The sequence below is a fragment of the Tenrec ecaudatus genome, chromosome 4 (assembly GCF_050624435.1).
Source record: "Tenrec ecaudatus isolate mTenEca1 chromosome 4, mTenEca1.hap1, whole genome shotgun sequence".
Lineage (NCBI taxonomy): Eukaryota > Metazoa > Chordata > Mammalia > Afrosoricida > Tenrecidae > Tenrec > Tenrec ecaudatus.
Genome location: NC_134533.1, coordinates 41020333 through 41044768, shown reverse-complemented (window position 1 = coordinate 41044768; position 24436 = coordinate 41020333). Strand labels below are relative to the sequence as shown.

The following is a 24436-nucleotide window of genomic DNA, read 5'->3' as shown; positions in this document are numbered from 1 at the left end:
GGAATTTATTTTTTATGGTTGGGGATGTCATGGAACCAATCTCTATTTGATGGAAAGAGATGGAGAAAAGCCCCATTGGGCCAAGCTTTAGTAGTACCTCCTAGGCAAGCACTGAGGAACTCATTCTGCATTAGTGCACCCAGGGGCATCGCCTGATAAGGTTCTCTCTGGTCACAGTGAATGTTTTCATGAAAGCAGTTACATTCAAGCCTCATTTTTTTTGTGTGATAGCCAATTTAAGAGAACAGCATGCAGCTGTGAAAATCTGTTTCCTGCTAAGGAAAAGTGCTGCCGAAACTACTGTGATGTTGAACACAACTTACAAGGACAATGCTATGGGGAAAACTCAAGTGTGAGTGATTTTCTCATTTTTAAAAAGATGAAATGTCAACTGATATCAAACCCTCGTTCTGAACATCCATCAATTTCCCGAATGGTCGAAAATGTCTACTCTGTAGGGTGTTTGTAGTTTGTTCCGCCAGGTCAGACGATTAATCAAGCTTTCTATTTAGAGGTTCTGAAAAGATTGTGTATCAGTGTTCGGCTAAAAATGCCTGATTTGTGGCAGAAGGGAGGGTGGTTTTGCCACCATGACAATGCACCTGCTCACATCATGCAGCCATCACAGTATGCCAGTTTTTGGCAAAAAAAATGGCATGTTTCTCTTGCCCTACGTACCTTACTCACCTCACCTTACTTGGCATGACTTCTTTTGGTTTCCATGAATGCAGAGGAACTTGAAAGGACAGTGATTGGGAGACATAGAAGAGGTGAAAGACAAGCATGGGAGATGTCATCCAAATAGATGAGCTTGAAAAATGTGTCCAAGAACAGAATCACAGACTTGACAAATGCATTAAGTAGAATGTACAGTTCTTGGAAGGTGATAAGGTTGTTTTGTTAAACAAAATTAAATACATAGCTTTGAAAAAAATCCAGGTTTTTGGGGGTACCCCCTTGTATACAGTAGATAACTGTATATGCAACTGGTAGAGCATAAGTAATGAGATTGGACTTGAGAATCAGTACCACGTGCTTACCCTCTAATTTCTGAGTCTTGAAGAGGCCTAGGGGTGGGGACTAGACTGTGAGGTACTTGGCGGATGGGTGCTTGGCAAACAGTTATCAGCTGGCTACTAATTAACACAGATCCATTTTTCCAACTGGTACAGATCTACCAATGGGGTGGAAGGGATGAGCCCCTAAGATACAAAAAGCATTATTTATAATTTAACAGTATCATTTAAGTCATTTAAAATGTTCATTTTGGTTGTTGTTCACTTGCTTGTTTTAAACTGGGATTTGGGTCTTGGCTCTACTGCTTCTTCTTTGAAACTCCTGACACGTAGAACTTCACAGCTAGGTATAAAAAGCCAAGCCCTCTGACGAGCAATGCACGATTAGGAGAAATGCAGTTGTCCAGCAGTCCATAAAATCTTCAAAAAAGATTCAAATCTTCAAAAAAGAAAATAATACCTATATTTCTATAATCTCTCCCCAACACAAGGGATACCTCTGGGGGGGGGGGGGATGGCAACACCTCTAATTTAATAGGTTCAATTCCCCCAAGCCAGCATTCCCAAAGATAAGGAAATCAACAAACTAGTGAAATACTAAGGGCTCATAGCTAGATTTGAATAAGCAAGTTAAAAACAAGACACAACTCCCTGTCATGGAGTTGATGCAGACTCATTGCAAACCTATAGGATAGGCAGAGCTGCCCCGATGAATTCTGGAACTGAAACTCTTTCCAGGAGTAGCAAGCCTCATTGTCCTCCCAATAAAAGACTCCAGAAATTCTTTTTAGTAGTCCTGCCAAAAGGAGTAGAAAATATTCTGTAAGCTATCCTGGGTGAGGGGGGAATATAATTATGCCCTTCCTCCATGTTTCCTCATTAAAATGGGGAGTCCTTGAAGTTAGGTTGAAAAATATAATTCTTCAGGAGCAGAATTAGCCACTTAGGAATAACCTAGCGGTATGTTATTTCTGGAGCTGACGACTATGTGACTATGATACTCATTTTATGCAAATCTCAGAACTCTAGGCAGGTGAACCTTCTGGCCAGGATATAGTCTGGAAAACCTTGATTTGATATCTTTAAGGTCTTGTAAAGGGTCTTACAATTTTTTTAAAAAATGAGAAGAAACAGATAATTTCCCTTTTGTTATCTGCCCCATTTGCATCAAAATATTATGTTACCAAAACAGAAATAGTCAAAACAATTATTTGTTGTCAAGTAGTATGACAGAAAAAATGTCTAAGAAGGAATGGGAATTAGGAATTGGAAAAGAAGATGGAGAAGGAGAATAAAGAGGGAGCAAAAGAGGAGAAATAAAAAGTAGATACAGGTGTTTATCACTAGCTCCATTTCTCCTCTTTTTCTTCTTCTCTATTGTCCTTATCTATATTCTTCAACTCTTTCTCATTCTAATTGTTTTATAAAGGCACCCTGGTGGTGAAGTGAGTTACAATTTGAGTGGGTAATGGCAAAGTCACCAGTTCAAACCTACCAGTCACTTGAAAGAGAAAGATAGGCTTTCTGTTCTGTGGGATATTCAAAAGGCTGCTCCCCAGCTCATCTCCCCCAAATATATATATCAGAGCTAGGACACTGCTTGCAACTAATGGTAAATGATTGTCAAGCTATTCCCCCTGAAGGTATTCAGCCATCCAGAGCAATCAGAGGACAGTCTGGTCCACGGTAGGAGGGGCTCAGACCCTATGGGTGGGATAGTGATCGTTTCCCTGGAGAGCTTAGAACAGCTCAAACCTGCTCAGTGACATCCAAAGTTAGGCTGCCATCCTGAATTTAGGATCCGCCCATCTTCTTGTCATATGTGTACCCCCAATCCCTCTCCTTCCAATAGTGTGTAGGCCCCTAGATCATCCCCCTCCCATAACTGTATTACCTATAGTACAACCCCTTCCTGTGATGTATGTCTTTACCTGTAATCAGGGGGCTTGCATGCCCCCAGAGATATATAAGCTTTGGTTAAAATGAATCGCTCTCTCCTCCTCCAATGCCCTCTCTCCTCTTGCCTTCTCCCCTCTCCTGTGCCAGCACTGTGCTCAGACATGGCTAGTGAGATCATAGCTGTCCGGGAGGTGAGCATGCTGCTATGAAATGTGTCTGACTCCCTCATTTTACCTTCTCTTCTGTCTCTCTTATTCTCTATGACTTTACTAAAATCTTTAGGTATCATAGCTGTACAATTGTGCCTATCGAACCCATGATATAGGGTGAGTGAGTGGCTGGTTTCCCCTACACTCTTCCCCTAAATATTTATAGCTTTGGAAACCCAAAAGGCCACTTATATTCTGTCCTATAGGGTCACTACGAGTCAAAATTGACTCATGGCAATGAGTGTGGTTTGGGGGCTTTGTTAGTAAATAAGTACCCAATAGTGAAATTATCTTGAACCAATCCATAAAACATGCAGAGATTAAGGTTTGTTTGGGTTTTTTTTTTTCAGGGTAGGCCAAGGGCTTGATGGATTTTAGAGTTCAGGCTGAAGGCAGGCCCTTCAGGTAAGACATGCAGAGAGAGAGACAATTCATCTTAATACCGCGAACCAAATGAAAAGATACTGGGCTCTGTTTACAGAAGGAGAGCAGAAAACTAATGTAAACTACTTTGATAAGAGGTCTTCAAACATTTATCACACAGAAAACAAAATGCTCTAGGATTGGGGAAAACTGAGGTCAACGCAGGCACTACATTATCGATAACTATTCAAGTGATTAATTCTGGCTAAAGTGACAAAGGCAAATGAATAATTTTCTATAGTTTTACATGCTATTGATATTCTACATTGTATTATAAAATATAGTACACTTAAATAAAACCCCATTATTTAAATGCAAACAACTTCCTCTGGAAGGCTAGCCTAAAAACAAAAACCTACCATCATTGAGTTGATTCTGACTCATAGCAAGCCTATACAGGGTTTCTGAGCTGGTGAATCTTTATGGTCATAGATAGCCTCATCTTTCTACAGTTATGGAAAAGCTGGTGGTTTTGAACTGCTGACCTTGCAGTTAGCAACCCAACACTTATCCACCAGGGTCACCATGTCTCCTACAATGTAGGGAAAGAAATGCTAAGCATTATAATCATGAAGATGTATGTTACTACAGTTTTATTTATAATGATGATGTAAGACTAATAAATCACTTTAGAAAATATCTCACACTAAAAAAAATCAAGAAAACTACATAAATTGATTAATCGAATATACTAGAGATAAAAGAATGGCCAAGAAAAAAGAGTGTCCCTTCAGAGCTCATGTCCACTTCAAACTTTGAGTGACTTCATTTGGAAAAGGGGGCTCAATAGATGCACTAAAATGAAGATGAGGTCCTACTGGATTAAGGAAGAAGTAAATCCCGTATAACTGGTGTCCTTAGAAGAAGACAGAAATTTAGACACGGAGCCACAGATTGGAGACTGATGTTCAAAGCCCGAGGCAATATTTCATAGGTATAACCTAAGAAACACCAAGGATTGCCTACTACTACTACTACTACTACTACTACTACTACTACTATTACTCTGACAACTACCAACACTGCTATTGAATCACTTTCCACTGAGAGGACAAACTGTGTGGCTCACAGCCCTTTGCTTCCCTCGCTGTACCGCCAGGAATCGTTCACCAGAAGCTGAACAGAACCCCCTAGATCCTTTAAAAGGAGTGCAGCCATGCTCACAGTAGGAATTCAGTCTTCTAGCCTTTTAAACTGCGAGAATAAATTTCTCTGGTGTTATGTTTTACCCAGTTGATGGTATTTTGTTACAGCAGCTCGAGACATCTAATAGAGACAGTACCTGGTCCAGCATAAAACATCCTAATTGTTTAAATGCAGTATTGTTATGATATAAAAGGGGGCCAAAAAACGGATGCATTAGAAAATATCAAGTATTGGGAACTAGGGTAAGTGGTGGCTTCCTTTCCTCAATCTTTCTCTATATTAATTTATTGAGTACATGAAAGAGTAATATTTTTATTTAAAATATTTTAAATGTTTTGGTCTAAGTAAAATAACTATAGCTATTTTTATTATAATTACAAGCCATAATGGTTATATGAGATCATTATATTACAGTCTAAAATACAGCCCTGAGTTAAAGATATTTCAATCATACTTTACAATATAGCTCTGTTATTTAAATATTCATAAATAGTTGTATCTATATGGAAGAATCTGTATTTCATTCACAAAAAGCAATGATTTAATGATGAGGTCCACTTAATCAATATAAAGGCACAATTCAAATGCTTATAAACCTATTACAAATAGCTACATGCATGGATTTTCTGGTGCCCCTGGGATATCCAATGCCCTTTTCTATTGCTAGGTTCCATGGAGTCAGGTGCAACTCATAGCAGCCCTGCACGCAACAGAACAAAGTGCCTCCCAGTGCTGCATCAGCATCCTCACAACTGTTCCTGTTCGAGCCCATTGTTGCAGCCACTGTGGCAATCCATCTCATCAAGAACCTTCCTCTCGGACTCTGCCCGCCCACTTCCCCGAGCAAGATAGGTCTCTCCTGCTAACATGTGGAAAGTCCATGAGATGAACTTGTGCCATCCTTACCGCTAGGAGCACTCTGCCATTAGAGAACACTAACCAGGCAGAGGATAGAGCGTAGCTTCCAGTAGCGTAAAGCTATTGCTGTTGCTTTGTGTCACTGAGTTCGTTCCAACTCATAGGGGCCCTGCTGTTTCCTAGAATGGCTCCCGTTAGCTTCCTAGGCTGTACGTCTTTACAATGGAGATGGTCAGACCTTCTCTCCAGAGACCCTGCTGGCACTGACTCCCTAACCTGGAAGTGAGTAGCCAAGCTCTGAGCCGCTGCACCACCAGTGTTCCTTACCATGAATACAAAGGCCTGTTTCTCACTGCTGTATCTGCCAACATCCACTGCATCAAGCTGATGCTGGCTCCTGGTGACTCTACAGGAGGAAATAGACCTGCTCTGAAGGGTTTCCAAGACCAGGACTCGCATCTGTCTCCTGTTGTGGGTTTGAACCTTGGACCTTGAGGTTAACAATCCAAGCTTAATACACTGTACCCGCAGAGCTCCTTAACAGGACCTGTTATAAGTCTCTTTTAAAACACTTCCGGCAGATAAGATACATAGATTAACCACTGTGTTCATTCAAAGTAAAACATATTGCCTGTCTTGATTTGGGTGTGGATACATGATACAAGTGTTCAAAACCTCAAACTACACAAGTGCTTCTCCCCAACTGTTTTGCCATTTCCAATAAGGAACAGAACATACTCTCCTAAAGAAAAGAAAATCTCCTTAAATAAAAAATTTAACACTCTCCTCTGAGAATACGAAATAGAAATATATATATGAAAAATTGTTTCATATCATTGGCCACACACCTACATGATAGGATCGCTGAAGACAAATGGGTGCATAAGCAAATGTGGCGAAGAAAGCTGATGGTGCCCGGCTATCAAAAGAGATAGTGTCTGGGGTCTTAAAGGCTTGATGGTGAACAAGCGGGCATCTAGCTCAGAAGCAAAAAAGCACACATGGAAGAAGCACACCAGCCAGTGCGATCACGAGGTGCCAAAGGGACCAGGTATAAGGCATCATGCAAAAAAAACCCAGATATATGTGTATGTATATGTATGTGTGTAAGTGTGTGTGTGTGTATGTATGTATGTGTGTGTGTGTGTGTGTGTGTGTGTGTATATATATATATATATATATATTATATATATATATATATATACCATATTGAATGAAGGGGGAAGTGCAGAGTGGAGACCCAAGGCCCAAGTGTTGGCCAATGGAGATCCCCTCATAGAGGGGTTTAGGAGAGGAGATGGGTCAGTCAGGGTGCGAGGTAGTACCGATGAAGAACACAGCTTTCCCCCAGATCCTGGATGCTTCCTCCCCCCAATTACCATGATCTGAATTCTACCTTGCAGGACTGGATAGGGCAGAGGTTGTACACTGGTGCATATGGGGGCTGGAGGCACAGGGAATCCAGGGTGGATGATACCTTCAGGTCCAAGGGTGTGAGGGGTGATGCTGGGAGTGGAGGGTGAGTGGGTTGGAAAGGGGCAACTGATTATAAGGATCGGCATGTGACCTCCTCCCTGGGAGATGGATGACAGAGAAGGGGGGAAGGGAGACTCTGGATAGGGCAAGATATGACAAAATAACAATGTATAAATTACCAAGGGCACATGAGGGACGGGGGAGCGGGGAGGGAGGGAAAAAAAAAGAGGACCTGATGCAAAGGGCTTAAGTGGAGAGCAAATGCTTTGAGAATGATTGGGTCAGGGAATGTATGGATGTGCTTTATACAATTGATGTATGTATATGTATGAACTGTGATAAGAGTTGTATGAGCCCCTAATAAAATGTTTAGGGAAAAAAAAGAAAAATTGTTAAGCTTTAAACACTGTTGTGGATTGAATTGTGACTCCCTAAAAGACCTGCCAATGGTCTCATACCCAGTCCTATAAATGTGTTTGTAAATAGTCTTGGACAGTACTGTCGGTGAGGTTGACATGAGGTCAGACTGAAGTCAGGTAGGTTCTTGTCCTATGTAATCGGTGTCCTCAGAAGAGAAGAGAAGATGCAGGCTCAAGGAAAGATGGCCCGTGACATGTGGTGCTGCGGAAGCAAGCCGAGGAATTCTTGGAGCTACCAAAAATGAGGAGAGAGCCAGGGGGCAGTTTTTCCCTTACAGCCCTCAAAGGAATCAATACGATAATTACCTTAATCTCAGTCTCCCAGCCTCTAGACCCATAAGACAATGAATTCCTATTATCATAAGCTACCTAGTTTGTTGTACATTTTACCACCATAGTCCTAGGAAGCAAAGAAAAGCACACCTGTGGTCATCATGCACATGGTGACTATTTACATGGGCTGTCCTCTGCCACACTGATGCGAGCTGAAAATCCGCACCACCTAAAATTACCACCTGGACTTATTCTGAAAATTAACAAATTATTAGCTGGGATAATATTGGGAGAGCAATAGTAAAAATTACATGATACAGAAGCTTGTGTTATAGCCACTAGCGCAAATACATAAACACAGGTTTTGTGTAGTCATCCTTTGGCTGGCTTTGAACTTCTTGTTCTTATTAGATCTTAGAAAATTGAGAGCCTTCCCCACTCACTAACAGCTGATTTCTAGCAACTAATGTGTTTTAAAAGAATGGAGGTATGGCAACATTCAGCTTGCTAAGAACCAAAACTTGCTGTTTTGTTTTGTTTTTAATGAAACTGAATCACTGAAACTGTACTTTCCATTAAATGCTCCAGAGCTGCCCAGAACGCTGGGCCTGACCACTTGCCCTGAAACCCTCTTTCTGGCGAGACTTTCATTATGAAATGCTTTTAATACTGCTCCGTAGAGACCAAGAGATTTCATCTCAGGGCACACACTCAAGCAGTGCTAAATAGGATGACCAAGCTGCAATAAATATTTAGTGAACGAATGTGAGCTTGACATTTTTAAAAAGAGGAGAAAACATGAGAAATTTTCTTCAGTGGCCACTGAAAGAGCAAAGTCTGTTTTACCTGTTAAGTTTTCCTGGGGTCAACCTGTATATAAGTTATTATAATAATTTACTGTAATAATATACCACAATATATTTATAGTGTAATATATTACAGTATAAATTACTGGTTCCTCCTATTTTCAATATAAAGTTAAATGTCTCTAATGGAAGAAACTAATGATTATTTAATGCCATGGAAATCAATTGTTTGACACAAGAAAATGTGAAACCTATTAACAAATTAAAAAATCAGGATCTGTAATTAAAGTGATGGTAGTGTATGTACATTTAAGTGTGTACATAAAAAGCCTTTTTCTTCTAAAAATGTAACTACTCTTCCAAGTAGCTAGACTCTCAACTGTCAAATTCTATTCTGAGGACATTCACACATATCTTGTGAGGCTAGTTAGTATGCGTCCAAAAAACTTAAATAAATAAAGCCCCAAATAAAGGTTATGTTCTATGATACAATTTATCTGAAATCTCAGCAATATTTTCTATTTACTATAACAGCATATTTCTAAATTATAATTTTCTTTCCGTATAAAAATGTGATGTATTTCAAATGCACTTGGCTTCCATGACAGGACTTCTGGATGAAGCACACAGCATTCTGTGGACACCCATCACCTTCATCCACTTTCAGAAATTGTAAATACATATATGCCTTTCTAGCTCCAATTTCCAATGTGTTAAAAAAAAAGGTGCAAAGTATGTTAAATCACTTCCACCTCCATGGTGTGATAATGAACAATCCAGTTCTTTACAGGGGGGAAAAAAACCTTCAAATGTTAACTATGTGTCAACTAATTTAGTTTAAATTATACATTTTCAAAGTTTGCAAATACTTTAATGAAAAATGTGAGGGAAAATTTGTGTCTTGGTTTTAAAATTCAGATAAATAATGGTTTCATTTGCATTCAATGTGAAAAATATCTTATTTGTAAGGCACAATGAATCGTTTGGCTTGCTCAAATAAAAATTTCACAAGATACTGGCTTTACAATGAAAGGTATGCCCCAATAGAAGGAAAAGCAATTGAAAACTTCCAAATTTAAAGAGAATCTAGAATGCATTTATCCTAATGGCTTTAATGAAGTGGAGTAGAATCCATGGCTTCACGATGCCAGACAATGAACTTAGCTATTCTATTTTTCTTTTTCCACTGACTTGACCAATTGCTTTGACTTCAAGTAGAATCAGCTTCAATTAAGGATAATGGGTGTTTGGCTTGAATGGAAATGGAAAGCCAAACTGTAATGTGCATCCTGAAACACTCTCAAGTTTTTCAAGGGAGGAGTCTGAGCTGTTCTTGGGAAGTTAAAGCTAGTTGGAGAGAGCTAAAAATTGTATTATGACTTCATTTCAAATGTGACCATCTTAACTGCATGGAAAAAAAGTACAGAAAAGCATCATCCTGAAAGCAAATAGGAAACCGAGAAGACACTTACTGAATCTGATCAAGCAAGGCAGATACTATCCCAGAAATCCCCACAATTTGCTTCAATGGCACTGACTTTACCATATTATTGATGTCATTCCATTTGCCTTGCCTAGTGGCTTAGTGGTTCCACGTTGGGCTGCTAACCTCAAGGCCAGCAGTTTGAAACCACCCTGTGGAAGAAACACAGACTTTCTATTTCTACTCTCATAAAGAATTACATTCTCAGAAACCCACAGGGCCATTCTACCCTGTCCTAAAGGAATTGACTTGGTGGCAGTTAGTTTGATATTTTGGAAAACTTAGCTAGAAATGCATACATACACACACACATACACACACAATATCAATCATTATTATATTTCTCCAAGAAAGAAACTCAGGCCTTTCTTTAATCAAGACCAAATCCACTGCCATCAAGTCAATGCTGACACACAGTGACCCAATAACACAGGGTAACACTGTCCACTGTGAGTTTCTGAGACTGTCACTCTTTACAGGAGGGGGAAGCCCCTTCTTTCTCCATTGGAGCAGCTGGTGGTTTTGAACTACTGACCTTGCAGCTAACAGCCCAACACATAACCACCAAAGTCAGAATCATTAAATGGACTATTAGTGGACCTCATACTTATCCCAAGAAGAAGATAAACATTTTAAAGTATTTTTGTGAGGTATGAAGAACCATAGACCTAGAAAAACCTATTTTGGAATAAAAAGAAATACTATTGTTTGATGTTTTACTGATTTACAGATGTGTGCTATTTCACCCTCTGAGAAAAACCTCGCAGAATCACACAGAAACAAAAATAATGACAATAAGAACATGTGCTTAAAAAAATCATCTTTTTGTAACTCAAAAATCCTTCACATGGGCTGTGATTCTCTGAACTATTAAAACAAAGTCAAATTCACTGCCATGGAGCCAATTCTGCTCCCTGCAACCCTTTGGGATAAGGTAGAACTCTTTATAAGGGTAGAAAGCCTCATCTGTCTCTCAAGGAGCAGGTAGTGGTTTCAAACTGCTAGCCTTGTGGTTAGCAGCCCAATATATAATCCCCTAGCCCACCAGGGCTCCTCTCTGAAGCATTACTAACTCCAAAAAAATAGGTGCATATATAGAATTCAGTCACCTAGCACAAGATGCATAAACATCTGTGGGAAAATTAATTGATAAACAAAAAGAAGTTAATATACCCTGGTTATTCTAATTTTAGTACTAGATGAGCTATGATCAAACAGCATCTGAATAACATTTGCTTTTTTAGAAAATCAAATGCTTGGGGTTCCTTGCTTTGTTTGTTTTAACCTGCAAGTCCTTAGACTGAAATGTCTCTTTGTCTTTGCATCACAACCCTTCTGCTCAGGGTGGAAGTCAGTCACAAAGGGACAGACCTAAAAATAGACTTTCTGGAGAGTGAGAGGACTGTAGTCTGCCTGCTCTGTCAGCTCCTCTTGCCAGCAGTAAATGGAAAACTCAGGTGATGTCTCATGGTGTGTAGACATTTCCCCTTGAGCAAATAAATGTAACAGCCAAAGCACAGCTTTGGTAACCTAAGGAATATTGCAAGGGGCCTTCTGAACGTTAGTAAAGCAACCACTTTGCCTAGGAATGGGAATAAGTAGGGGGTATCTAACAATATGTTTGCCAGGAAACAATAGTCAATTAATTTCTTTGATTCAATTCCTAATAACAACAGTTGTATCTGAGTAGAATTTTTGCTATTATACTCCCTGTTTTTCCACACTGGGGTTGTTTCTACAGAGTAATAAAGCATCTGGATGAAAAATGGGGAAAACACAACTAATCACCCAGCTGTTGGTGAAAGCCAGCTGTTCGGTAATAAGCAGAAAAGACCTAACATTATATCTAGCATAATAAGGGAATTTAGCAGACCCACGGTACAGTTGCCGAGAGGGATGTTCTGGGTACGCAGTGGCATGACCTGTTTTTAATAAAGTGGGAAGATGTTCGCCTGCATCAGACAAAAGTGCTCCACCCTGGGAACCTACAAACCTGAGAGGGCAGAATCCGCCCTGACACGGGCTGGAGTTACACCCCGAATCAGAAGACTGTGAAGTAAGGAGAAAGTCAAAGAGCTGAGCTCCTTAAATGTCTATCTCATCAGTGAAAACAAACAAACAACTTAATTTTAAAAGCAAGAGATTGATAATCAAGGGTTAAATAATGAAAGGCACTCTCTGTACATCCGGGAGAAATTTCTATTTGGTCTGAATTTATATTGGAATATTGGCATCTTCTACTTCAAATCCCCTTCGTAGATACTTTCAGGGGTGCACCAGACTCTTGAAAACTTGAGAAATGTTTGAATTTCCCTCGCAAACGTAGACGCCGACTACAGCCTATTCTAATTGAAGTGAGGTGAGGAAACGCTTCCATGAAGTACCTGCCAGCATGTTTGGACAAAGATGACAGATTACCCCTTTGCTGCATCGATCAAGGGAGCACTGGTGGTACTGTCAGGTCAGTGCTGGACCACTAATTGCAAAGTTGGTGGTTCAAATCCACCAACTATTCCACAGAAGAAAAGAGAGGCTATCTGCCCCCTGAAAAGATTTACAGCTTCGGAAACCTTATATGGGATTGATGTGAGTCAGAATGGCCTAGAAGGCAGTGGTCTAGGGCAGGGGTCGGCAAACTTTTGAGATGGAAAACTTTTGAGGGACAGCCAATCCTGTCCCTCACAACAACGTTAAAATGATTCAAGAGCCAGAAGCATATTTTTACAAATGGAATCCTCCTCACTGAATAATATCCTGTAAATGAAAGCACGATAGCATTATTTTCATTTTCAGTTTGACTCCAGAATCGCATGTATATACCAAAACAACCCCAATTACGGCTTTTTAGCCACCGTTTGCTGACCCTCAGTCCAGAGTGCTCTCAAACAGTGGTACTGAGAACAAACAAGAAGAAAATGGCAAATCCTAACAAAGCTTCTCCCATGCAAAGATTCCACTCAGTCCCTAGGGTGGATAAAAATAGGCTGGTGTCACAAGATGATTCACACCTTAAAATACTGTATGTTGCTTCATTCCCATCTATTGAATCTCGCCCTTTCTCTCTCCACTGCTTCTCACACTGCCTCGACGCCTGTGAAGTAGGTGGATTCTAGTAGCGAAATGACACCTCTTTTCCATGCGGCTGAGCAGCAGCCGCTGAGCCGGCAAGGAGCGTATGACGGCAACGAGGATTTCTAATAACGTTGCGCAGATTTTGTGATATTCTCCATTCCTCTAAGTCTTGCACGCCTGCAATTACCAACATAAACACAGCTCTGTGTTAGTGATATTCACTCTCAGGGTTCCAACTGGTAGTTTACTTCTTCATTTAATACACAGCCCCTTGAACATTCTGCTTTAGAGTAAGGCAGGGAAGGAGGCTTGGGGAGGGGGGCAGAATTATCCCTTTGGACTATACGCGCCCAAGTCGGGCTCTTGGGTACATTTCCATTCTAAGGATGGGAAAGCATCTTATTCTGCAGAGAAAGGTGGCAGCTCATCTTAACAACACTGATAGGATTTTCATTCTCAGCCACACTCTCGTGGTTTAGTAGCTGAGTTCTCTCCAAGATTAAGAGAGGTATTGGAACAGAAATCAACATCTGCCTCCTAAATGAGGAATCTACATCAAGGGATCAATTCACTTCCTTGGATTTCCTGAATTAACATCTTGAAAAAGGCAGGGCAATATGCTTCTATAATGAGTCAACCTAGAAAACCCTATGGAGTCGTTCTACTCTCTCACCTGGAGCCAGTCTGAGTCAAGACTGAGCCAATGGCACCAGACAGCAACGATCAGATGAAGCAGGGGTTTCCGTGGGTATTTTTTGCCAGATCTAGCTATTTGTGTCATCAAGCCACTGACTTCATTTAGGCACGAACTCTGCCCCCTGACAGTGTTACCCCATTCACCTCGCTTCTACTCATTCTTATCCCCAAATGACCCTGGCACTGCTTAGATTTTGTTGTTTCCCAGGAAGAAAACAGCTCACTCACTGCTCAGTGGCTGCTCCAGAGATGGAGGGAACAGGTCAAGAAGTGTAAAAATGTGCTTAGAAATCTAGTCCCAATATCCCTGCCCTGTCTAAATACAACTCTATTTCACATCTACGGAAATCAGCCTATAAACTAACTGATTGTGCACCAAATGTTGCAACAACAACAAAACACGATTACCAAAACAATCTTGTCAGTCTTCAAGGAATTCTTAGCCAAGCTTTTTACCTGATTAGCTAGACAATAAAATATTTACGTGCCAACTTAAATGTAATATGTAAAAGTCAGGAAAAAGAGATCCCATCCTTCGCCCAAGAAAATAAAATAAATGAAGCCTTATTTAATGAAGAAATAGCCCTCCAAAGAGGTGGCTCTAAATCTAAATACAGGTTGCAATCTCTAACCTTCATAATCACTTATCAAAATATTTAACTAGAACGATCCCCCAGTTAATAGGAATTTATAGTTTCATATTTAAAGTCATTCTTAGTATTCAGTTCAAAAACCTATAATGAAAACCTATTCAGCAATGCCAACGACTAAGAACAGCAAATAAATAAATAACCATAAACCTTGTGCGCTCCCTAGGGATTGCATCACCTCCTAATAGGTTCCAGTCGAGAGAGAACCTCATTAATTATTTCCTACATGGCTTGATAGCAAATAAAAGCTTCATTTTAGATCCGAATCCATCCCTCCCAACAGAGAGGAGAAAAAAGGCTCACTCAGGTGCTATAAACCCCATCAGAGTTCTCCAGGGGGCCTCATCTATTCAGATACGAGTGAATTACATGTATATGTAGAATAACACGCGTCCTCTGTGTTAAATAATGTGCCTGTTATCTGAGAGAATTACGAAGTTGTACTAGAAACTTCAAAGGAGCACTAGAGTTGACTGCATAACTCATTTTAAAGGTGATTTAGCCTTGGGGGCAAAGGGAGAGGCTCTAAGACAGATGTGGTGGTGATTGTACAGTTCCCCTTGATATGACTACATGATTGAACTACTCAACTGTGTGATATATAAATTACATGCCGATAAAACTGTTGGGGTGGGGAAAGAAACTTAAGAGAACTAAGAAAGTTACATCAGGTCATCCCTCCAACAAAAATGCAAACAGATAATGGCTTCAGGTGATTTGGTAATCTATTTCTAGAGACCACAAAGTACGTCTATGGCGTCATATAATCTCGTTTCCATCATACAAGCATTCTTTATATCAGAGGCTCCCCAAATTGTTTTCTGAACATTTTTTTTACTCAGTGGCCTCTGGCACTTAAAAACTGTGTACTCTCGCCCCAAATCCAGAAGAAAATGTAGCTATCTATGGCTATAGCCATCCTCCCGTTCCTGAATCATTCCAGAACCCCAGCAGCAGCATCGCCCTCCTGGGAAGCACTTCTTTCTGTGATGGAGAGAATGTGCATAAAATAAATAACATCAACAGGTTCCACAAAACAAAAGGAACACTTCCTGGGGGCAAAACTTCATGTACCCACATGTCATGGAATGCCTTGCTCTGACCTCTAAGACCTCTGGGGTTACATGGCACACAAAGACCCCGACCTGCGGTGTAAAGGTGTTTTTAATCCTTCCATCTCACCACATCCCCCAAACACATGAAATTATACATTTTTACTTCACTTCAAGTAGCCTCTATCAATCCCTCAAACATCTTATACATCTTTTCTCCAGAAATCAGGCCGAATATAAAAATACAGTCATGCATTTATCTAGGTGTCCATAATCAGGCAATCATTTTAGAACAGATATAATGCTTAGGCTTAGCATCGGCACCGTTTTAGCGGACATCCACAAAGGTCATTGATGGAATTGCTCTGACTGAGTTAAGAAGCCCCTCGGTAAGAGTGGCTGACAAAGTTGTATATGAAGACGCCTGCAAAAATGCCTGTCCCGCCCTCTGCCTGTAGGCAGAGTCCCCTTACACAGTTATGCCAAACAAGCAATCCAATTACACTTTCACTTCCTACCAGTTCATGGGTGGGGCAGCATGTCTTCTGCAATGGGGCTTCAAGAAGTTCATAAGAAAATTACATCATCTTTTAATTCCATTTCCCATGAGCTTTATAAGTACCCCCATATATTTACTATTCGTACCGTCTCAAATGGGTACGCATTTCTATGTAATCAAAAGAAAATGTTAACTTTGCTTATTTTTTTCTACTTTCTGCCATCCACCTCCACAGTCAACTCTGGGCTACATCTGTGTTGCACGCCAAACAGTGAAGAGCCATGACAAAGGGTACCCCTAACTCCTTCACAAGAGCTCTGATGACCACCACACATTGATTTGAACAAACCTTGGTTTCTCATATTGCTTGGCTCCTCAGCTTCTGTGTCTTACTGTTTCTTTGTCCTCCATTTCTTTGTCTTTTCATCATTTTGTATATATTTTCGGATTGTCTGGTTAATGGGAGGCCATGGTTCTGAGCCTGAGGACAGCCATCCTCAGCTGAGAAAGCCTTCGTGGGTAATTTACAAAACAAACCACTCGCAGACCGGGAAGTTAGCACTGATTGCTTATGGGCCAGCTACCCAAATCACTGCATTCCTGGTGCTTAAAAAAGGAACAGATTCGGCTAGCATGCCACTGACAGCAAATAGGATTGACAGTTAATTGCAGACCAGAAACGCCATGAATTCAGGACAGTGAATCTGGGAATATGTCTTTCTGTGTGACAACAAAACTGCATCGTTAGCACCTCCCTCCCGGGCCTAATCACATCTCTCCTGGTCCCTCATTAGACTCCCAGAGTCGGAAAGGGGTGATGCTTGGTCTCTCTTAGAGCCGCAGGTCATTCAATACGTGCTATGGTTTTCCAAATACCCACTTTATGCCCTGGGGTTAATAAATTTGCCCATAAACTAACTGGCTAGATTCCATGCCCCTGAAGTTGAATCCTATCATCTGGTAAGTATGAGCATACATTTATGAAGAAGGTCCTCAATAAACAGGTCTGCTATGAAAATAAGAAATGGAGTCAAATAAAACTCCTCTCACAAGCCTAATCGTAATGTACATTTCAGAAGTATATATTTCCAATTAGCTGCAGTATAGCTATAAGTATATATTTCCAAAAATAGCTGCCCCCTTTGATCTTGAGCACAACCACCCCATCAATCTTTCACAGAGGAATATTGATTTCTGTATGAGAAAGTAACAATTTAACCTGTAGTCCTCAGAGTGGTCTGAGAGACCCAGGAATTCAAGTTTCTTTTCAGGCAGGAAAACCAAGAGGTACCTTTTATCCACACCAAACGTCCTTGCAGAATTCAGACTGACTTTGGGGGTTAGGAAAATTTCCAGGTACGGGCCCCTTTGTCCCTGAATGAGACCCTGTAATCATTCTAAACTGTATCAATAAAATCAAGTTATAATTTGAAAAAACATATAGAGAGGGAGGTTACACTCTGCTTCGTCGAGCGGGCACAGCCCCACCTGTTCAACTTAAAACTGTGAACGGGATGGACGGGTGTGTGTCATTTCCCACGCTGGTGCACAAGAGCGTGAAAACGAGCAACAACGGAAAACGCACTCCTTGGTGCTGGAGGGTGAGGGCTCAACTGTTGATGAGCCCTGTGTGACTCAAAATCCTGCTGCGGGCCGCTGCTGACTTTATGTCAATGTAAAACTACATCGACCAGTTCACAGAGCACTGTGCTGAGATCTTTCTTAGTCATATGTTGGCTTCTGTATCAACACACGCTGAACAAAAAACGTTCACAGAGCTTCTGCAATTCTGTATGAAACGAATTCGACCAAGACAGCTGCAGCACTTGGGAAGAACAGCGTGCATGTGTCTAGGCATAAAATGAGTTCCCCAGCACAGGTCGAATACTGTGTTTACTAACAAGGCTGCACCATAACAAAGAAAGAAGTCAAACTGTTTACTTACCAACTTCACCATATGCATGCAACTGGAGACCGGGCTGTTTTCCCTTTTTTTTTTTTTTAAACCAGTCCCTTCCCTGTAGAAGTCAATAGTATATATAGGCTTCAAAATAGGTCCTATTAATTCAGTTTGGTTTGCATATTGAAAAATTCTCAAACACAGTTGGACAGTTGATCTCACTGGGCGACTTAAAATTCGTTTGGCTCTTCCACTACCAAATCCAGGTTGGCATGATTTGAGGGACACTTTGAAGATAGCAAGCTAGCCAAATATAGTGAAACTTGTGAGCGTTGGCACGTGACAGGACTCTATTGTTTTCAAGATCTCCCAAGTTTTCTGCCTTTGGGAGGGACAGTCTTACCCTGGGAAGACTTCTAACAATATGAAAGGAATATATTTGTGCTTTCATTCTAACAGGCTTCCACTGTACACCAGCTGAGGAGGCTTTGCTGTACTGCTTGATAATGGAGGGAACCAAAAGATAAGGCAGACGAATACCCTGCTTTCACATACGCAGACCCAAAGGGCAACTGAGAATCAGTATGAAAGGATTTACCCAACGTCCACATGCCAGTGCTTTTGAATCCTAGGCCAGCAGTCATTCCCATGGCACCCACTCACTCCTTTGCCCAGACACCAAAAGAAATGTTTATTTCTGCTCTCCTTCCCATCACCCAATAACTATTACTCATGGCTGTTTCCTGCTCATGCATTTACAAGCAGGCATAATGCATCTACCCTTGAAAAGACTCGGATTAGAATGACCCTGAAGTATTATTTAGTAGCAGGTAAAAAGCAACTACCTAAAGGCTCCCCAATTCACCCTAAGTCCAAATCTTAAAACAGGGTCATTTCTTTCTCAGACTACAACTAAAGATGTGTCCGGGTCTCCCAGCACGTACTATCTTAAACCAGTTCCAAATAGCCCTGGAAGTATCGTTCTTAGTATAAAGGTTTACAAATGGTTCCTCTCAATCCTTGCAATAAACTTAAAGCATTTTATTCGGTTATAATTTGGAAAAATGTTATAAATTTACAGCTGCCCGAGAAGGCTTGCCTTCAACTAATCCCTGTTAAGGGACACGTTTCCCATGCACTGTACCTGTGTGCACATCTAGAAGGTTCGTGTCCTTTCTTCTGACTGTGGAATCAAGATCTAAAACTGAAACACCACACCCACTGCCTAGAGTCAATTCAGACTCATAGCCACCCAATGACAGGGTAGAATGGCCCCACGGGGTTTTCAAAGCTGCCACTTGTAGGGAAATCTCCCATGGAGAAGCTCACTCCATGTGGTGGATTTGAACTCCTGAGCTTTTGGATAGCAGCCTAGCCCTTACCCTCTGTACCACTAGGGCTCCTCTAGTCAAGATTGAAACCTTCTGAACTAAATGCATCCTGCAGGGGATAAAAGAGAAGAAGGAAGACTCACATTAAGTGTGGTTTGGTCACCTCGTAGCCATTTTACCTCTGGAAACTATTTGAGAGGGGAAACAATCCCATGGCCCCAAACTAATACTGTTGCTGAATTCTCCACAGCCATTGTTCATGTTTCCTCAATCATATTTAACATTTCATATTTTAAAAGAGGGGATCAGAGAAATAAAGAGTATGTTCCCTTATAAGAAACATAGCCAAGGGGGTTGGGGGAGGGGAGCAAAAAAAAAGAAACACAGTCCAATCATTGCTATTATACAGTGCTCAATAAATGTCCTGTGCTGGAGTGCCTTTCAACTATTTTAAGATATAATCTGACCTAGTTGGATGCAACATGAAGTAAAGGGTGCCTTGTTCACAGAGTCAACTTTGTACACCGTGACATGCCTGGGAGCCTTCCCAGCGAAGAAATTCCAGAAACTGCAACGACAGGCTGCCTTGTACCGAGCGCCTTCTGTAAGGAGCTCAAAGTTAAATTCACAAGAACTTCAATTTTTTAAAAGAAATTTAAGCAACTCCGAGGTAATATCAGGCATTTATATGAAATACAGAGGCTTTTTTCAGGTTCTCATCTACAGTCCATGATAACACTATGATACAATTTTTAAAAACTAGGGAGGGAATTTAGGTACAAATATTAAATGACTTTTCCAAATTAATGCTGACCCCAATAGACTCTTAGTTCAAAGTGTGTTATATTTTTTACCTAAATCCAAAGTTTATTGAAAGGCAATCCCTCAGGTCATATGGACATCATTTCCTCATCGTGCCATTCACCGTGGCCCCTAGAGATTCATGGCCTGTACATTCAGCCCACTCCCCTGCTGACATTTCGCTCCTGCATTGTTGCTCCAGAGAAGGGTTTCTACCTAAGTGGGGTGGAAGGGCAATGTAACTCTGCTTTTTAAACTGAGGTTGAATTGACTTTTAATTTCAAATGTCATTAAAGGAAAGAAAAGGTCTGCATAATTTTCAAAGGGCATTGTTGTTGTTAGGTACCTTCAAGTTGACGCCAACTTGTAGGGGGTACCCTATGTATCAAGGAAAGCCTGTATTAGAAAAATAAAAACATGGGTGGGGCTGTTCTAGGTCTTTTTTCCTGTTCTATCTGTTTTGTTGTTGTTTTTGTCTAAGTCCACATTGTCAGAGTTCATTATATGCTGAGATGGTCTGTGTCACATTTTTTTTTTTTTTTGCCAAAACCTGGCACAACTCTTTGTTAAAGAAACGTTGGAGAGCAGGCCCTCTTCCGTTCTCTGAATCCTGGGTCTCGTTAAGATGGAAATGCACACATCTCCTCGTATCTGTGACTTCGCATTGCAGAACACCTCGGGGTGAGTTACGTGCAGTTGTGTGTGTCATGAACACCTTTTGCATGAATGTGATTGTGATGGCGAAGGTGTTGACCAACGTGTTGGCACAGCTCCTTCTTACGTCCATTTGAGCACAAGGAATGCCAAATTCTGAGGTGAATCCCCACATCGTGCCTTCGTGTGACTGCACAAAGAAATGAACTTGATCAATCTATCATTTAGGTTGCACGTTTAATAGAAAGATCCGAAGCCATAATCACTGTAGCTGCTGGGCATCTTATTTCTTCAAGAATTCTTTTGGTGCATGCATTAACTTTGGTTAAATTATTCTGGGCTGAAAAGATATTTAAAGTAGAATGGTTTCAGAAGCATCAGTGTAACAGACCCATTTCAAAAGATTCAGCTGCTAAATTTTAGTTGGTCATCCCTTTGCAGATCAGTTATTTCAATTTGAAAAAAAAGGAGGGAATCATGCGCTATTATCTGCGTGGCCATGAGTCTCACCCAAAGAAGAGAACAATAAAACAAGACTGAGAAATCATTCTTCCAATGATTGTCATTGGACTGCTACATTAGGAAACATTCACAGTATGAAGTCTCTCTCAATCTCCAACATATAAAATAGTGCAAAGGAGAAAGAAAAAAAAAAGTAGCAGCATGCCAGTCCTGTTGATCTGCAACCAAACTTGTTATACCTCCTCTGATTTCATTTATTCCATAATATTAGGTATTTGCTCTTATAGCTTCCCAAAATTAATAATAAAATATAATTGATTTCCAAAGACCCCTTTGGCCTTTTTAAAAGTTAATTTCCAGTTAAAAATAAACTTTAATTAAATCCAAGATAAAATTGTGACCTATATTCTATTAAATAAGTTACTCTCTCTTTTTTCTACACAGTAATTCTTACAATTTTTTAAAAACAGTAACGATGGAATCCAAAGACATACGAGATGTTATTAAAGCACTGATAAATGGCTGCTCAAATTCATTAATTCTTACATAGTAAATACTTCAAAATGCCAACTTTTCCCATCACTGTACAGTTACTAACAACGTTGACAATTTACCTACGCCACACAAACACGCACACGCGTGCGCACGCGCATGCACACACACACACACACACACACACACATTCATACTGGTCCACATTCTCTCCAGGGAACTTTCTTTACCGTTAACATCTTTTCCAGTTAATGTGCAAAATGTTTGCAGTCTAATAAAAAATATAAAGATAGATTTGCTCCTATTTAAGCCTCCCTCTTCTCCAAGATGTGTCATTTATTTGATATGTAATACAAGTTTAGTCACAATTATGTCGTGTATAACCATTAAATGGTGTACTACTGTATGCATTGGACTCATTTGCATATTTCATTTTCATAACTGCACTCTCTATGCATAAATATATTTGGAGATGCTGAGGGGAGGAAGGGAGGGAGTCACACATCTGTCTCCACAGCTTTCACATTCCAACAGTTGTTTTTATCTGTTTCCCTGTCCCCCCCCTGTTCCGGACCCTTCTCCTCCTTTGCACAAAGAGACTCCTTAACCCCTTCTTCCATCTCTAAATACTCTGACTTGTCCCCCAGGGAGGAGGAAGTAGAGCTCCGGAATTTCTTCAGCAAAGTGGAAGGTAGGTATGGACAACTGACTGCGTTCTGCGTCAGCTGCGTCTGTTCCTCGTTTTCAGTCTCTCTGTGGTAGAAATAGTTAAAGTTAGATACGATCACTGGTACTGGCAGCGCAATGGTTAAGACACCTGCAATGGCACACAGGGACCCCACGATCTTGCCCCCCACAGTGATGGGCTTCATGTCCCCATAGCCCACGGTTGTCATGGTCACCACGGCCCACCAGAAGGCATCGGGGATGCTCTGGAAATGGGTCGTGGGTTCATCGGCTTCTGCGAAATACACGGCACTGGAAAAAAGGATGACTCCGATGAACAGGAAGAAGATGAGAAGGCCCAGCTCCCGCATGCTGGCTCTGAGGGTGTGGCCCAAGATCTGCAGGCCTTTGGAGTGCCGGGAGAGTTTGAAGATCCGGAAAACTCGGACCAGTCGGATGATCCTGAGGATGGCAAAGGACATGGCCTGTTGCTGCTGCCCGTTGCCGCCTCCCTGCTGCTGGGCCAGATCGGTGCCCAGGGTAATGAAGTAAGGCAAAATGGAGACGATGTCAATGATGTTCATGATGTTTCGGAAGAAGAGGGCCTGGCTGGGGCACGCAGAGCAGCGGACCGCAAACTCAAAGGAAAACCACACAATGCAGACCGTCTCCACAATGAAGAAGGGGTCATTGAAGATGGTGTGGCCCGAGTTCTCCAGGGGGGGCGTCGAGGTGTCGTTCAACAACGCACTCTGCCCACCAGCGCCCATGGCCACGATGGGATCCCTGTCGTCCCTAAACTCGGGCAAGGTTTCCAGGCAAAAGATGACAATGGAGATCAGGATGACCAGGACGGATACGATGGCTATGCCCCTGGCCGGGCTGGAGCTCTCGGGGTATTCAAAGAGAAGCCAAATCTGCTTCTTGAACTCGTTCTCTGGCAGCGCCCTGTCCTCCTCCTCCCTCACGAAGCCCTCATCCTCCCGGAACTTGAGCAGGGCCTCCTCGCCCAACTGGTAGAACTTCACCTCCTCCGTGAAGATATCAAAAGGGACATTGACTGGTCTCTTCAGGCGGCCTCCGGATTGGTAATAATACAAGATGGCATCGAAGCTGGGCCGGTTCCTGTCGAAGAAATACTCGTTTCGCAAAGGGTCAAAGTACTGAGTCCTCTTCTCGGGATCTCCCAGCAAAGTCTCTGGAAACTGGGCCAGCGTTTTCATCTGGGTCTCAAAGCGCAAGCCTGACACATTTATCACCACGCGCTCGCAACAGTCACTGTAGCGGACGGAACTATAGCCACCACCACCCCCATCCTCCTGAGGCAGCAAGTCCGTGTAGGAGCATTCGTCGCCGTACTCATCATCGCTATAGTAAAACCTCCCCTCCTCTTCCTCCTCCGCCTCCTCGTCTTCCTCCTCCTCCTCCTCCTCTTCCTCCTCGCTCAGCTCACGCAGGATCTTCTCCTCGGAGCCGCTGGGCATCAGGTCGGTGCAATGTGCAAAGCTGCTTTGACGGTGATGGGCTTTCTTCTTCTCAGGCCCTTGTCGCCTCCTCCTCCTCCTCCGGCTACCCCGGCCACTTGCAGGGTCGTGAGAGGTACAGGCCCCACGGGACTGGTGGTGGTGGTGGGAGCCCCCTCCGGAACCCCCGCTGCCTTCCACAGCAGCCGTGGCTGCTGCCACGGCAGCTGCTGCAGCTGCCCTGGAATGAGCAAGTCTCTCGCGCTCCCGGGCCCGCGCCTGCGCCGCATAGCCATAAGGCATGTGACTGTTGCACCCTGAGCTCTCCGCACTCACCATCGCCACCTCCATGGCGGTGGGTTTGGGAAATGGCTGGTTCCGGTTGGAGAAGGAAAAGAGGGCAGCTTCTTGTCTCACCAAATGAAGGTAGATTTGGAACCCTTAAGCAGATTGCTTGGAAGACTAAGGATATTTTCAGTCCAATTTTGCATTTTCTGTTTTTAAATCAGCATGCCCCATGCTCTGGCTACTCAGAGATTCAGCACTGCTCTCCAGAGCTTGGCTGACTTCAGATGAACAGCTCAGCACTCTGAAGCCTAAGTCAGAGAAGGTAGGGGGTGGGGGGTGGCTCCCCAAAACCGATGTTCTGGAATAGATGTGCAAATTTGGAAATTGGTCCAGGATGGAGTT

The 24436-nt window shown here is 42.0% G+C and overlaps 1 protein-coding gene across 1 annotated transcript; it reads right to left on the bottom strand.

The window, feature by feature from the left end:
- Window positions 1–22114: 22114 nt before the first annotated feature.
- On the bottom strand, window positions 22115–24097 carry KCNA4 (potassium voltage-gated channel subfamily A member 4). The gene has a single exon (XM_075548393.1). The coding sequence runs from the start codon at window positions 24095–24097 to the stop codon at window positions 22115–22117; it is 1983 nt and encodes a 660-aa protein (XP_075404508.1).
- Window positions 24098–24436: the final 339 nt, after the last annotated feature.